This window comes from Maudiozyma barnettii (assembly GCF_903064755.1).
Source record: "Maudiozyma barnettii strain CLIB 1767 genome assembly, contig: KABA2_04, whole genome shotgun sequence".
Taxonomy (NCBI): Eukaryota; Fungi; Ascomycota; class Saccharomycetes; order Saccharomycetales; family Saccharomycetaceae; genus Maudiozyma; species Maudiozyma barnettii.
Window position 1 is genome coordinate 1051161 of NW_024545241.1, and position 13246 is coordinate 1064406.

General features: G+C 31.7%; 7 protein-coding genes across 7 annotated transcripts; 4 read left to right on the forward strand and 3 right to left on the reverse strand.

The window, feature by feature from the left end:
• Positions 1 to 465: 465 nt before the first annotated feature.
• UTP30 (Utp30p) lies at positions 466 to 1287 on the forward strand (the record flags this gene model as incomplete). Its single annotated transcript, XM_041550519.1, has 1 exon — positions 466 to 1287. One exon carries the CDS (start codon positions 466 to 468, stop codon positions 1285 to 1287), a length of 822 nt encoding a protein of 273 aa, XP_041406453.1.
• Positions 1288 to 2328: 1041 nt separating this feature from the next.
• On the forward strand, positions 2329 to 3630 carry KTR2 (mannosyltransferase KTR2; the record flags this gene model as incomplete). The annotated part of the gene is made up of 1 exon (XM_041550520.1): positions 2329 to 3630. The coding sequence occupies one exon, from the start codon at positions 2329 to 2331 to the stop codon at positions 3628 to 3630; it is 1302 nt and encodes a 433-aa protein (XP_041406454.1).
• A 548-nt stretch (positions 3631 to 4178) lies between these two features.
• TFA2 (transcription factor TFIIE subunit TFA2) lies at positions 4179 to 5132 on the forward strand (the record flags this gene model as incomplete). Its single annotated transcript, XM_041550521.1, has 1 exon — positions 4179 to 5132. The coding sequence occupies one exon, from the start codon at positions 4179 to 4181 to the stop codon at positions 5130 to 5132; it is 954 nt and encodes a 317-aa protein (XP_041406455.1).
• Positions 5133 to 5475: 343 nt separating this feature from the next.
• On the reverse strand, positions 5476 to 6192 carry RPA34 (DNA-directed RNA polymerase I subunit RPA34; the record flags this gene model as incomplete). The annotated part of the gene is made up of 1 exon (XM_041550522.1): positions 5476 to 6192. One exon carries the CDS (start codon positions 6190 to 6192, stop codon positions 5476 to 5478), a length of 717 nt encoding a protein of 238 aa, XP_041406456.1.
• Positions 6193 to 7452: 1260 nt separating this feature from the next.
• On the reverse strand, positions 7453 to 8988 carry LAS1 (rRNA-processing protein LAS1; the record flags this gene model as incomplete). Its single annotated transcript, XM_041550523.1, has 1 exon — positions 7453 to 8988. One exon carries the CDS (start codon positions 8986 to 8988, stop codon positions 7453 to 7455), a length of 1536 nt encoding a protein of 511 aa, XP_041406457.1.
• Positions 8989 to 9259: 271 nt separating this feature from the next.
• OAF3 (Oaf3p) lies at positions 9260 to 12001 on the forward strand (the record flags this gene model as incomplete). Its single annotated transcript, XM_041550524.1, has 1 exon — positions 9260 to 12001. The coding sequence occupies one exon, from the start codon at positions 9260 to 9262 to the stop codon at positions 11999 to 12001; it is 2742 nt and encodes a 913-aa protein (XP_041406458.1).
• A 285-nt stretch (positions 12002 to 12286) lies between these two features.
• Positions 12287 to 12874, reverse strand: PAM17 (Pam17p; the record flags this gene model as incomplete). The annotated part of the gene is made up of 1 exon (XM_041550525.1): positions 12287 to 12874. The coding sequence occupies one exon, from the start codon at positions 12872 to 12874 to the stop codon at positions 12287 to 12289; it is 588 nt and encodes a 195-aa protein (XP_041406459.1).
• Positions 12875 to 13246: the final 372 nt, after the last annotated feature.

Genomic DNA, 13246 nt, shown 5'->3' on the forward strand with positions numbered 1-13246 from the left:
AAATCATCTCCTATAAGTTGCGTATATATATAGATTACTTTATAAGGTGTATAATCGATGATGGTTCTCTCCCCTGTTATATTAGTTGTTTTAACAAATTACATATGATCTTCTCAAAACCTTCTTTTAATTCTCAGATAAGAATAACTGAGTGGTATATGTCAAATATTTGCATTTCTTTTCATCTATGTATATATCAAGTTCATCTCTTGTATCGTTTCTCCTTCTTTTCTTCGGAGGAAGTAATATTATTGAATTTAAAAAAAAAATCGATGAGCTTATTAGCACATCTTAATATTTTTTTTTTGTAATCTTGAAATTTTTTTTCACTTTTATAAACTAATGAAGAAAAAGATGTAGTAAAGTCAACGAAATAGTCTAATTTAAAATATCAAAGGATAATAGTTTGGTTTACTTTACATTTGTTATTTATATTATTAACGAAATTACATATAATTGTTAAAAATGTCATCTCAAGTTAGCCTAAAAGAGGAAGATTTATCCAGGAAGGCACTGGAATCGTTGATTGAAGTGTGTAAGCAAGATCCAAAGTTAGCAGAAGACAAAGATGTACAGATTGTCATAAATACTACTAGAAAGATGGGTGTTCCAAAGGATTACATCCCTAGGATTATTCCATTGCAATATTGTAAGCTCAACAAACCAAGAGACTTGAGAACTCTCCTGATTACAAAGGATCCCTCTACCATATATCGAGACGCCATCACCAAGGATGAACCAGTTAATGACTTGATCAAAGAAATTATCACAGTGAAAAACTTGAAACGTCGTTTCAGAGGGTCGAAACTTAATGAGTTGTATTCGGAATTCGATATAGTCGTCGCTGATTATAGAGTTCACCATCTATTACCAAAAGTGTTAGGAACAAGATTTTTTCATGGGAGTAAGAAATTACCATTCATGATTAGAATGTCTAAGAATTTAAAAGTCAAACGTCAACAGATGGTTGAAACATGCGACACTTCATATATACGAGCTCAATTGAAAAGTATCTATAAAAATGCACACTACATTCCAAATGAGGACAATTGTTTGAATATTAAAATTGGACAGATTGGTAAACAAAATGTTGATGAAATGATATATAATGTATTGGATATTGTGACATTCTTAACCGATAGCAGTAAGAAACCTCAAGGAGGTGTTATCAAAGGTGGAATTGAATCTATATATGTCAAAACTAGTAATAGTTCAAGTTTACCGCTATATAGTAAGAGTGAGCAACCTGTTGCAGATGATGACGATGACAGTGAATTGGAATTATAGTGTTATTTTTTATATATAAAAAAGCATGTACAATATATCATATCGCATAGCATAGTATTTAATGGAATAATAGATACACTTGTAAAGCTACACAGTTCAACAGGATAGAAGAAGTTGGTGATATTTAGAGGCTCAGCAAGGTGTTACTCCAGGCAAAAAAAGGTATAATTCCAATGGTGGAAACAATTTATTGATAAAAAATATATATTTTCTTACATAATTGGGCAGAATGAATTGTAAAACATCAAAGAAGAAACAGGAATGTTGGTAAAATTATGATTATTTGACTGGGTCATCTCTATATTTGGCTGTGTCTTTGTCCTTCCGTGGTTCGGTAGTATCCCAATTGTGACACCTCTAGTCGTAGCTCGTGTGGCCTTCAGGAAGTCTGAGGAGACGCCATCCTTAACTTCAGCTGTACGCGCAACAAAAAAATTTTCACTGCGAATGCTGACTTGAACAATGTATATAATTATGAACAGTAACAATGGCAGTAGCTCTTCCTATTATATTCAGAGAAATTGGGATTACGACATTATCGTTTGGGTAGAGCCTTTCTAAAAGTTTCCTGAATCTCTCATACATCATCTGAGTTGAGGGAAATATACGTCGTCATTAAGATTTCTTGAGATATAAATATCTGTGTGTGTATTTAAGGACGTCTGCGCAGGGTATCTCACCGTATAGGTATAAAGCAAGCATATATCTAGCACTCTTAGTATTAACTATTTATAAGTTGGTAATGTTTCTTTGTTTGTTTAATATCAGGTTGAACTGGATAGTAAATCAAATATAATAGTTGTATATCAACGGTAGTAACCTTTACAATCGTTTACTGATCATTTAATGTTTGACAAGATATATAGATTCAACTAAGGAAAATCTGCTTAAATACCAAATTTTTAAAGTTCTTCAAGCTTGTGATATTGTTTTACTTTATTTTATCTCTTTCGATATTTGTTTCGCTAATCAAATATATATATAAGTTGTTGTGTTTTTTTGTTTAAAATATAGGAATTCATTTTATATGCTGTCTATTTCATGGTTGCCATATCAAGACGTTTAAGAAAAGTATTAAAATATCTACTACTAATTTCGTGTGCGACACTTAGCATCAGATACATACACTTCTGTGTTCTGAATTATTGTATTACGTACGAGGAGTATAATTTAGAGAAGAAGTATTACAATGTGTCAAATGATATATTACATAAATACGATGAGCTACGAAGACGAAATTTACGCCACGGATTGAAGATATCTTCAAGTTCATATCATGATAACATTCTGGATGAAGAATATGATGAAGTACGTGAATCTAGTAATAAAGAAAATGCCGTATTACTGATGTTAGTAAGAAATTGGGAATTATCATACGCTTTAAAATCCATGAGATCCCTTGAAGATAGGTTTAATCGCAATTATAACTATGATTGGGTCTTTTTGAATGATGTACCCTTCGATGCAGCATTTATAGAGGCTACTACTTTAATGGCCAGTGGGGAAACAAAATACGCATTGATCCCATCGAGCGATTGGGATAGACCCGATTGGATTGAAGATGATATTTTCGAACAAAGTTTAAACGACATGGAGAAACAAAATATAATATATGGTAATTCGAAATCATATCGTAATATGTGTCGATTTAATTCAGGGTTTTTCTTCAGACAAAAAATATTAGACCAATATGACTATTATTTCAGGGTAGAACCAGATGTAGAATATTTTTGTGATTTCCCATATGATCCATTTCAAGTAATGCGTCAACAGAATAAGAAATATGGGTTTGTAATATCTTTGGTAGAATATGAGAGTACTATACCAACATTATGGAAAACTGTTCGTGAATATATTGAATTAAATAATGATCAAACGATTGATACAAGTAGTGATCTTTATCAATTTATTACAGATTGGAATGACATTCGAACACCAAGATCCAGAGTTGAACCTACCGATAGATATAATATGTGTCATTTTTGGTCGAATTTTGAAATAGGCGATTTGAATTTTTTTAGAAGTAAAGAGTATATAAGATTTTTTGATTATCTTGATTCAAGTGGTGGGTTTTATTATGAGAGGTGGGGTGACGCACCAGTGCATAGTATTGCAGCCGTTTTATTGTTAAGGGAAAATGAAATTATTCATTTCGATGAGATCGGATATATGCATGCTCCTTATTTTACAATACCTCAATCAGAATACTTTCAATTGAAACAAAAGTGCATTTGTGATCAGACGGAAGAAGCTAGAATTGATTTTTCTGGGATCAGTTGTCTTACCAGATGGTGGAAACATGGTTCCGGGAAGAAATTTATGAGAGAAACATATCAATCATAGTCTAATTATCTCTTTTTAACACTAGAAAAGAATTGTAACTTTTCTAATTTTCAAGTTATATATTAGTACTTAAATATCCATATATTTATATTAATTGCATTTACAAACAAAACTCACATCTACAACTTCATTGTTTAGTTATTGTTTCTTGCGTTTGAGCTTAATGTTAAATAGTTTAAGTTCACAGTTTTATCGCTGTTAGATATATATTTGTGCGGCCAAATGATAAAGTTCGTCATATTATAAATCTTCCGTTATTAGAAAAAAATTAAGTAAATGAAATTAAGATAATTAATATATCAATGAAAGTTCGAATTACCATTCTTATTAACATACAGAAAAGGAAACAAATATTGATCTTTACAGCTCTCCATTAATAATATTGATTAATATTTGCTATATTGTACTAATTTATCTATAAATTAATCCTTGCTCATACCCTATAACGCAGTTTATTCTAGTTGGTTTACTCGTTCTTTGCATACACCCAAATATATTTATTATTGATCCCACATTTAACACATTATCTGCTGTAATTCATTTGAATAATGAGTAATAATCGAAAGGTAAATGACCCCCTATTGGCCAACTTAAATGCGTTTAAAAATAAGGTAAAATCAGCTCCTGTGATTGGAGTAAAACGTTCGGTTAGCCCCCAAAAGAAGAGAACGATAGCACAAGTTAAGAAGGAAGATGACGACGACGATATTGAAGTTATAAAAGAAGAGAAGGTTGAAAGTGGAAATTCAGGTTTAAATTCGATGGAGGCTCTAGAGATCCCATCAGATGACGACTATGAAAGTTCCCCCTCTAAGAAAGTAAGACCTGGATCCCTTGCTGCAGCGGCACTGCAAGCCTCCCAGACTAGTATTTCACAAAGTCACGACTCTTCGAAATTACTGTGGGCTACAGAATACATTCAAAAGAAAGGTAAAGCAATTCCTTTAAATGAGTTGATGGATTACTTGTCTTTGACTCCTAATGATAAAGTTATCGAACTATTAAAGAAATTGGAAAAGATTGGATTTGATTCTAAGAAGAACACCTTCAAGTATTTATCGACATATGATGTTCATTCTGCATCTGAACTACTAAATCTTTTAAAATCCCAAGTAACATTTAAAGGTATCTCTTGCAAAGAATTAAAGGATGGTTGGCCGCAATGTGATGCAACTATCAATGAACTAGAAGAAGAAAGTAAAATACTGGTTCTTAGAACTAAGAAAGATAGAACACCAAGATATGTTTGGTATAATAACGGTGGTGATCTTCATAGAGTGGATGAAGAGTTTGTGAAAACGTGGGAAAACATACAATTACCTCAATTCTCAGAATTACCAAGGAAATTGCAAGATCTTGGTTTGAAGCCTGCGAGTGTTGATCCTGCAACAATTAAAAGACAATCCTCAAGAGTTGAAGTTAAGAAGAAGAAACAGAGAAGAGGTAAGGTCACTAATACGCATATGGCTGGTATCCTAAAGGATTATTCACATAGGGTCTGAATACCACGTTTGTTAAGCAAAAAATAGTTAATTCGTTTGTCTTGGAACGGTTATGTATAACCTTCAATTAGGATTCCAAAGGGATTTGTGATTGATATGGTCGCCAACGTTGATTCCTGAAGTCGTGAATACGACAATTGCATATTGTTGTTTAAATTGTTTACTTTTTTTTTTATTTTTTCTATATGTTATCATTAGATAGATCAATGTACATAGATATGTTAAAGAGAATGAGGTATATATATTTGTATAAGTATATTTGAAAATGACTGTGTTTTTTAAAATAATGGGAAAATATACATAATTTTTTATCTTATAATGACTGAGTATGTATGATAAAGGCTTATTTGTGTTCCTTTTTCTTGTCTTTCTTGTGTTTTTTATCTTTCTTTTCCTTCTTCTTCTTCTTTGATGGAGCTTCATCGCCTTCTTCCTTGTGGTGATGATGACGTTTTTTAGAGTGTTCGTAATTTTCAGTTTCATTATTTCCTGCAACTACATTATTTGTAGTTTCCCTCTTTTTCATATTACTTGTTTCACTTATACCAAAATCTGCAGCGTTATAACCAGTAGCAAAATGTCTCGTTATTAAACCCTCTACTACAGGAACATTTTCACGTTCTGTTCTGACCCTTTCGTAGTTTATATCTGGAATATCTGTAGATTCACTAATAGTGAAGATCTTATCAAATTGGAGAGGTTTATCTTGTTTAGTTAATATTTTCAAAGAATCCCTTTTGCTTTCAGGAACCATTATAACTAAGTTACTGTTGTCTTTATTTTTCTCTTGTTCAATTTCGTAAGTTTGTTTGTCGACAGTGACAGAACTTGTTCTTTTAAAGTCAATTGGTAGAGTTTCCAATTTTGAGATATCTAGATGTCCTGGAATGTTAATTAACCATACTTCTTCCTCGGACTTCTTTGTTAGTTTATCCAATGGGAATTTCTTTAGATGGTCACATTTCTTGAAATCTGATGGAACTTTGAATGTTTGTTCCATTTCATTGTCAGATTCAGAATCTGAGATAAACTCGTTAGACATAATATCAGTTCTTGCCATTTTGGAACTTATCTTTGGTTGTTTATACCTTGTTAAAAAATTCAGCCTTTGACTAGTTTTTGAGTGGATGGTAACACAAAAATGCACACTTTTCTTTACTGGAAAATCTATAATAACAGAGATTCTTCGATAATATCTTCGAACTTGTTTACTTAGAAGCCAACTCCAATTATATAATTACTATTTTTTGTCGTGATATTCACGTTTTAATGACCTCATCGCCAATAAACCTAGTTCCAAAATGTTATCCAAAATGAAAAATTTCTCTTGATGGTTATTGGAATATACACCCAAGCACCGCACGCTAAGCCCTAACTAAAATATTGGCAGAGCTGAAAAAATTTTTTTTTTGAGAAAGAAGAAACATCATCGCTTCATCGCTAGGAAAGAAAAGTGAAAATTTTTCTTTCTAGAGAAGTATAAAAAGGATGATATTCATTATCAATTTATCTTTTTATTATTGGAAGAATAACTAGGTTTTAAGAACAATATTTAATAGATAAGATAAATAAATAAACAAATATCAAGAAGTTTGTGTGACACAATTAGTTTCAAAGTAACATTATATGTGTCTCTGATAAATTGTGAAGTCATTTCAAGGTTGAAATGTCCTTTATGAAATTTTAGTTTTAATAAATGAGATTACTCATTTATTAAAACTACCATTTCTTCATACATTCTTTTTGAATATGGTTCAATTATATTTTTAATTTTGTTTTGTTTTTGTTTGATATTGGCTTTGATGAAAACGGTGTTTCTTCTTTCCCAGTCCGATTCGACCATGACGATACGGGGATCTATCATGTCTCGATTGCACTTGTGTGATCACTTAAGAGACTTTTCTTGCCATGTTATATTCAACATTCAATATCTGAGCCTCTTTCAAACAAAAATATTCAAATTTAAAAAAAAATGGTTCCTTATATGAAGGTTCATATTACCTTTTTTTTCTTTTTCTATTTCAATGAGTTTAATGATTCTGCAAATTACTTTCAGTTTCAATATTTTATATATATTAATCACGGTGATGAAAACTGGTCCTTACATTCGCAGTTTCCACGGTAGAGGTACGCCTAAGAACCCATCTTTTAGTACCACCAGTGACCGCTCTCATTTGAGACCTTCCTAGGATGTCTGAGTGATTAATTTTTATAATAATTATTTTTCTTGTTAAATATCATTTTGAATTTTCTTCCAAAAAAGTCTTGTATTTTAAAATGTATGTATTTATTATGCATGCTAATTATGAACTACTTATAATTATAGTACACCAAAGGGCTTAGGCATCCATGTTTCAATAGGTTCCCAAAGTATTATTTTTTGGTTCTTAACTTCTGTTCTTTCCGTTGCTCCATGGGATTTGTTATTCGTCTTTTGCAGTCTTTTCTTTAGATTTGCTAGATCATTGAAGATATCCTCAGTTGATAGATCGTGTTTCTTATCACTTTTTATTGAAGTTGTTTCGTGGGTCTTGAGGATTAAAAATGAATGTTCATATGTGTCCTTTTCGGATATATCATATCTTAATTCAAACTCCTTCAATAGCTCCTTTGCTGAATTCATAATTTCTTGTTCATTAGATATTTGTTTCTTCTTCTTTTTCTTTCTCCATTCATTATTGTCACCGCTACCATTATTCATTTCATTAATTCTTTTGATGAGCTGTTTTACTATTACGACAGATAGATAAGATGGATCCTCATTCAGAGCATCCTTCCAAAGATTCCATCTCGGTATTACTGATTTGACATTAAGATGATTAATAACTCTCTTAATCAATTTTTGTTCAATATCCATCCAATTACGGAAATGTTTGTCCAGCAACGAATGTTTCTTTACTGGTTCCTTTTCATTGTTATTTTGAAGTTGTCTAGAATATTCCTTTAGAAGCCATTTAAAATAATATATTTCAAAATCTGTTAATTTAATTACTAACAAATGTAGTAGAAGGGAATTGTATTTTTCCATAATAGTATCGACAAACTGTTCACGGTCACGATAGCTCTTCCATATTACTTTCCAATCGTTAATATAGTTATTGATCTTTGTCTCTGGCAATTTCTGGTTTTTTTTAGTCTTTTCAGATACTGTGAAATTGATACTACTAATTAATGAATTATTTTCATTTTGCCAAATATATTTATTGTGTGAAAATTCATACAACAGACCTGGCCACAAAATTAGAACTCTTTGTAATTCTTTTTCTTCTTCGGTAACGATGTTCTCCGCAATGTTACCTTCATCATCACTGGTCATTTCTTCTAATGTGCTATCATTCCAATAATGATCCCATAACCATGTAAGTGCCTCCTTCGCCGTAATTCTAAGCATCTCAATACTAGGCAAATCTCTCTCATGTGTACCCCAGTGTCTTAATTCGACAAACCAACTCCCCAGACCAACATTTTGGGCTAATCTATGTAATGGTATGGCATATTGTGCTTGTTGATTTGGATCTAATATACCATTAACAAATCTAATTAAAGCCATCGTGTATGCCATTCTTATTGCGTTCATTCCAACCTTATTGTTCGTTTCATCAAGTAGTACAGCACTACTTAGTTGTGATGTTGAATCAATTACATGTGGTAAGTACTGGGAACCTCGACTTTGGTAACTTTTCACTTTGGCAATCGCCTTTGCCCTATCATCATTATTGCTATAAAACCAGTTCTTTAAATCATCCAACTCCTTAGGATCACCCCATGGTACAACCCTAAAGTGATACATAATTGAGCTATGTATGTAATTTATTTCCCCAAATAATTTGACCTCTTGGCATTTTATGAAGCTCATCTTACTTTCAAATGCATCCCAGTTTTATATAGATTGGCATTAGTTAAGCTAAATTTTTCACTCTCGCTCGCCAACTGAATAAACAGTTCCTATTTTCGCCGAATCTCTCCATATTTTCCCCCGCAAAGAAACAGGAACCTTGTATTGAAAAATATAAACATACATAATACAGATATTTTATAATCATAATAGAAGTTATGAACCGCAGAGATCATTACTCTAAAAGTAATCTAAATTACAATTGGTAACATATATAAGTGGATAATATATTATGTCACCAGATTCAACAGAAAACCATGTACGTAAGAGACGTAATCGTCGCACAGTTGTCTGCTCAAATTGTAGAAAGAGGAAGAGTAAATGTGACAAAAAAAATCCATGTAATACCTGTACCAAATATGGTGATACCGCTACATGTACATATGTAACTCCTACGGTTACTGCGGTTGGGAAGACAGGGATTACCAAAAATAAGATTAAAGATCGTCAACTTAAAAAGGAAAGATCATCATCTTACATAGCGCTAGGTTCTTCGATGCCTATTAATATATTAGAATCATCATCAGCGACTCACAATTCTTCCCAAAGGACAACATCTAATGAAACCCGTGTTCCAAATTTAATTCAAGATCAAATGTCAGAAATTACACCAACTAATGTGATACCCATTGCACTTGACGGTCATAGTGTTGATTTTGTTGATTTCATTCCCTCAGGTCATTATCTAGAAACTAAGAGATCTGCTACAACTATATTCTCATTATTTACCGATATATCAATGGAACATCGTGATCCATACTTAACAAATATGATTAGGTTCAGAAGTATAGCAATTAAGAAAACGATGAATAAATTTCAAGAGACTACGAAAATAAAAGGTATTAATCCAAATTTGCCAAATTCCTTTATTCCATTATCAACATTTGATAGAGACGATATAGAAACAAATAAAAGGAATGATCCAACATCGGGTAATTTCTCTAGATATCATAAACAACTTTTTGAAAAATTTGCCAAATATAGAAAGGATTCTAAGATGAAACGTCCAGACGAAGAATATCTAACCGATATCATCTTACCAGATAAAGAATTATTTAAAAATGAAATTATACCCATATTTACAACTCATATTTTACACATGATGCCATTTATTAATATTGAGGTTCTGCAACGTGAAATTGATACATTGTACGAAGATGTTGAACAAAACAAGAAGCTTGATATTAAGAAATTCGATCATATGGTTTATTCCATCGTACTTCTAATTACAATTCTTGTTCAATTATCACTAAAATTCCAGAAAACCTCCTTAACTTTGTTTACTAATGTGCTTGCGTTGGATACAACCAGATATATTGCAATTATAAGTCATTTCCTGTTTCAAATGAAAGTACTTCGAAAATGTACCCTATTACAATTATACTGTTTAATGCTACTTCGTTTCTATTTTTGGTGTGCTCCTGAGGATGGAGATGGGACGGAAGCTCAACATAATAGAGTGTTAATGGGTACCATTATATCAAGTGCCAAAGAAATGGGTATAAATTGGAGTTGTTTCTCTAATGAGAAGTATTTTTTTAAGATAGCTGATGGAACACGACCTTCTCTAGAATATATGAAACCAGATGATTACAAAGAGGTCTTTAGATCAATGTGGGCTGTCATTCTGTTTTGGGATAGAAAGATGGGTCTTATTAATGGTCAAGAATGTTTTATTGGGAAGACTTTCCCTGTTGATTTAGGTAAATTAGAACATCTTCCTTCGTGGTACACGAGAGTTGTCTACATTGATTCATTGCTCTTAAAGATTAATGATATAATTAATGGCAATCCGTCTCACATAAATATCAATATGCTCGAAACATACTATAATCAGGTATCCAATGAGCACATGAATTTGAAAGCTTCAGACAATAAAGGTCCCTTCCAATTTACGAATGCTCTCGATTTTGAATTTGAATGGATGTTAGATTTATTTAAATTATCTATAACCCATGCAAAGATGATTTCTTATGAATATAGTATAAATGTTGTGAAATATCATGAATCAGCTCAACAATTATGGGATCAATTGGTTATTATTGCTCAAAAATGTTATATTTACTTCTATGAGTCCCATAAATTGAACATAAACCCTTTCAATCAATTTTACAGTAATAGAATTGTTGAAATTATTTCTAACAAACTATGTGTTTTGATTCCTGCTTTTATTTTGCGTTTTAGTAGAATGAGTGAATCATTCGAAACTAGGAAATTACTTTGTAAATTCTTTTTCGCTGTGGCATCCATGTATTTCAATGAATTTTCTGCCGACTATTATAGATGTTTCAGGAAGATGTTTACTGCAAAAATTGTGTATAAGATTTTGGATCGACCAGAGGATAGAGATCCTTGGGAAATTATATTGAGATTTCTTGTCGGTGAACTAAATTCTTCTAAACAACATGGTGAAGAAGGTGATAGCAAGAGATGTACTTCGCTAAAGGATTTAGTTCCTCTTGTTAGCGAAATGTCTACATTTTATGAAAATGATCCTGATTTAAAAAGTAGAACTGATTTTGTTGAAAAATGGAACAATGAAATTTATCCCATTGGTAAATTTGACACAAATTTTTCAATGAATTTTCGTGAAGAAATTTTGACATTATTTTTAGATGATCGTTATCCCAAAGGGTTTAATCTTTTTGCCTCATTTTATGATAATACAAGTTGCAAATTATCAGAAGATGTAGATAGTAGTTTAAAACCGAAGACTGATGATCAAAAAATTGTTAGAACACCTGGTGCATTGTTTTCTATTGGTAATACTGAGTCCCCACTCTTCGATTCCACATCTATATCCACAAGGAGTGGAAATTCTACTAGTGGTGTAGGGTCATCTACAGCATGTTCGCCAGGTTTAGGTAGTCTAAACACTGAAGAATATAATCAACTAATGGATAGACAATTTAGTAATTTAGATTTATTGGATGATATATTTGATCCTTTAGATTTTATTTCTTATTTTAATTGATTTAAATGGAGTGAATCTTACTAAAAGAACATTTCAGAATTTTAATTCTTTATATTTCAAAGTATTAGATAGATATAGATAGATATATGTACAGAGTATATTCGCTATTAATGGTATTTCACTTCTATTCTTCAAAAGAAAAATATTATTTGTTAATATATAGATATATATATTTTTCCAAGAATAATTAAATGAGCAAAGAGATTATTTTCATGTTTGGTAATGAGAAGTAATCAACCATTTTAGGACAGATATTTCATTTTTATTTTATGTTTTTCAAAGAGTTTATAAAAATTCTTTGGCTTTTCTTGCATAAGAATGACAGTCTCTTAACCATTGTCTATATTCTTTCATTGAACCTATCTTTTCACCATAATAATCTGGTACGGGATTACTAAAACTTTGAGATGAAGCATCCACTCTATTTTTAATAATATGTTCCAAAAATTCTTTATTTTTCAAACCAAAATCAGTCAATGTCTTATGATTCTTCAAATTAAAGACTTGAGTACCAATCAAAGGACCAAACAAATAGCCCAATGCACCAGAAGCCATCAACCCGGCTGAAACAACCACCAATGGATCAAACCCCATAATCATTTGAGTTGGATCTATCTCCATGTTTGATAAATAAGCCCAAGATATATTACAACCTACCAACGCTGTGAACCCAGAAGAAACGACATTGATTCTTCTTTGTTGTTTTCTTAATTGGAAGAAGTCCTTCCACGTTAGACTACTTTGAGCAGCATCTGGTGTATTAGTAGTGGAGGTGGAGCTTGCAAATCTGGAGATGACAGAAGATGATGCAATTGTTGAAGATTTAACTGATAGGAGACCTGCTCTACGAGTTGCGATGGATAAGATAGACATTTTTTTTTCTTTCAGTGTTTTAAAATGAATTGTACGTCCGTTTGTTTTGTTTGTCTGAACGGCAATAGTTTATTGGCTGTAATTAGAAGGGTAGAAAAAGATACTATTCGTTAACTTTCGAATCTCTTTTATTGAAGGGATACCTAGTTATATATTAATTACCTAAAAATATAAGCATCCTCTTTCGCGGATGAGAGAGCAACGAAGCCCAAAAAATTAAAATAAATAAAAATGAAAATATTGAAAATTTGTGATGCGAAAATTGTCAAACTTTTCAACGCGGAGACTTTGACAAGGATTGAAATACTGATGATGATGATGAGAGAGAGTATCTTCTGGTTATTAAAACCCTATAAATATTTAAAATAGTTC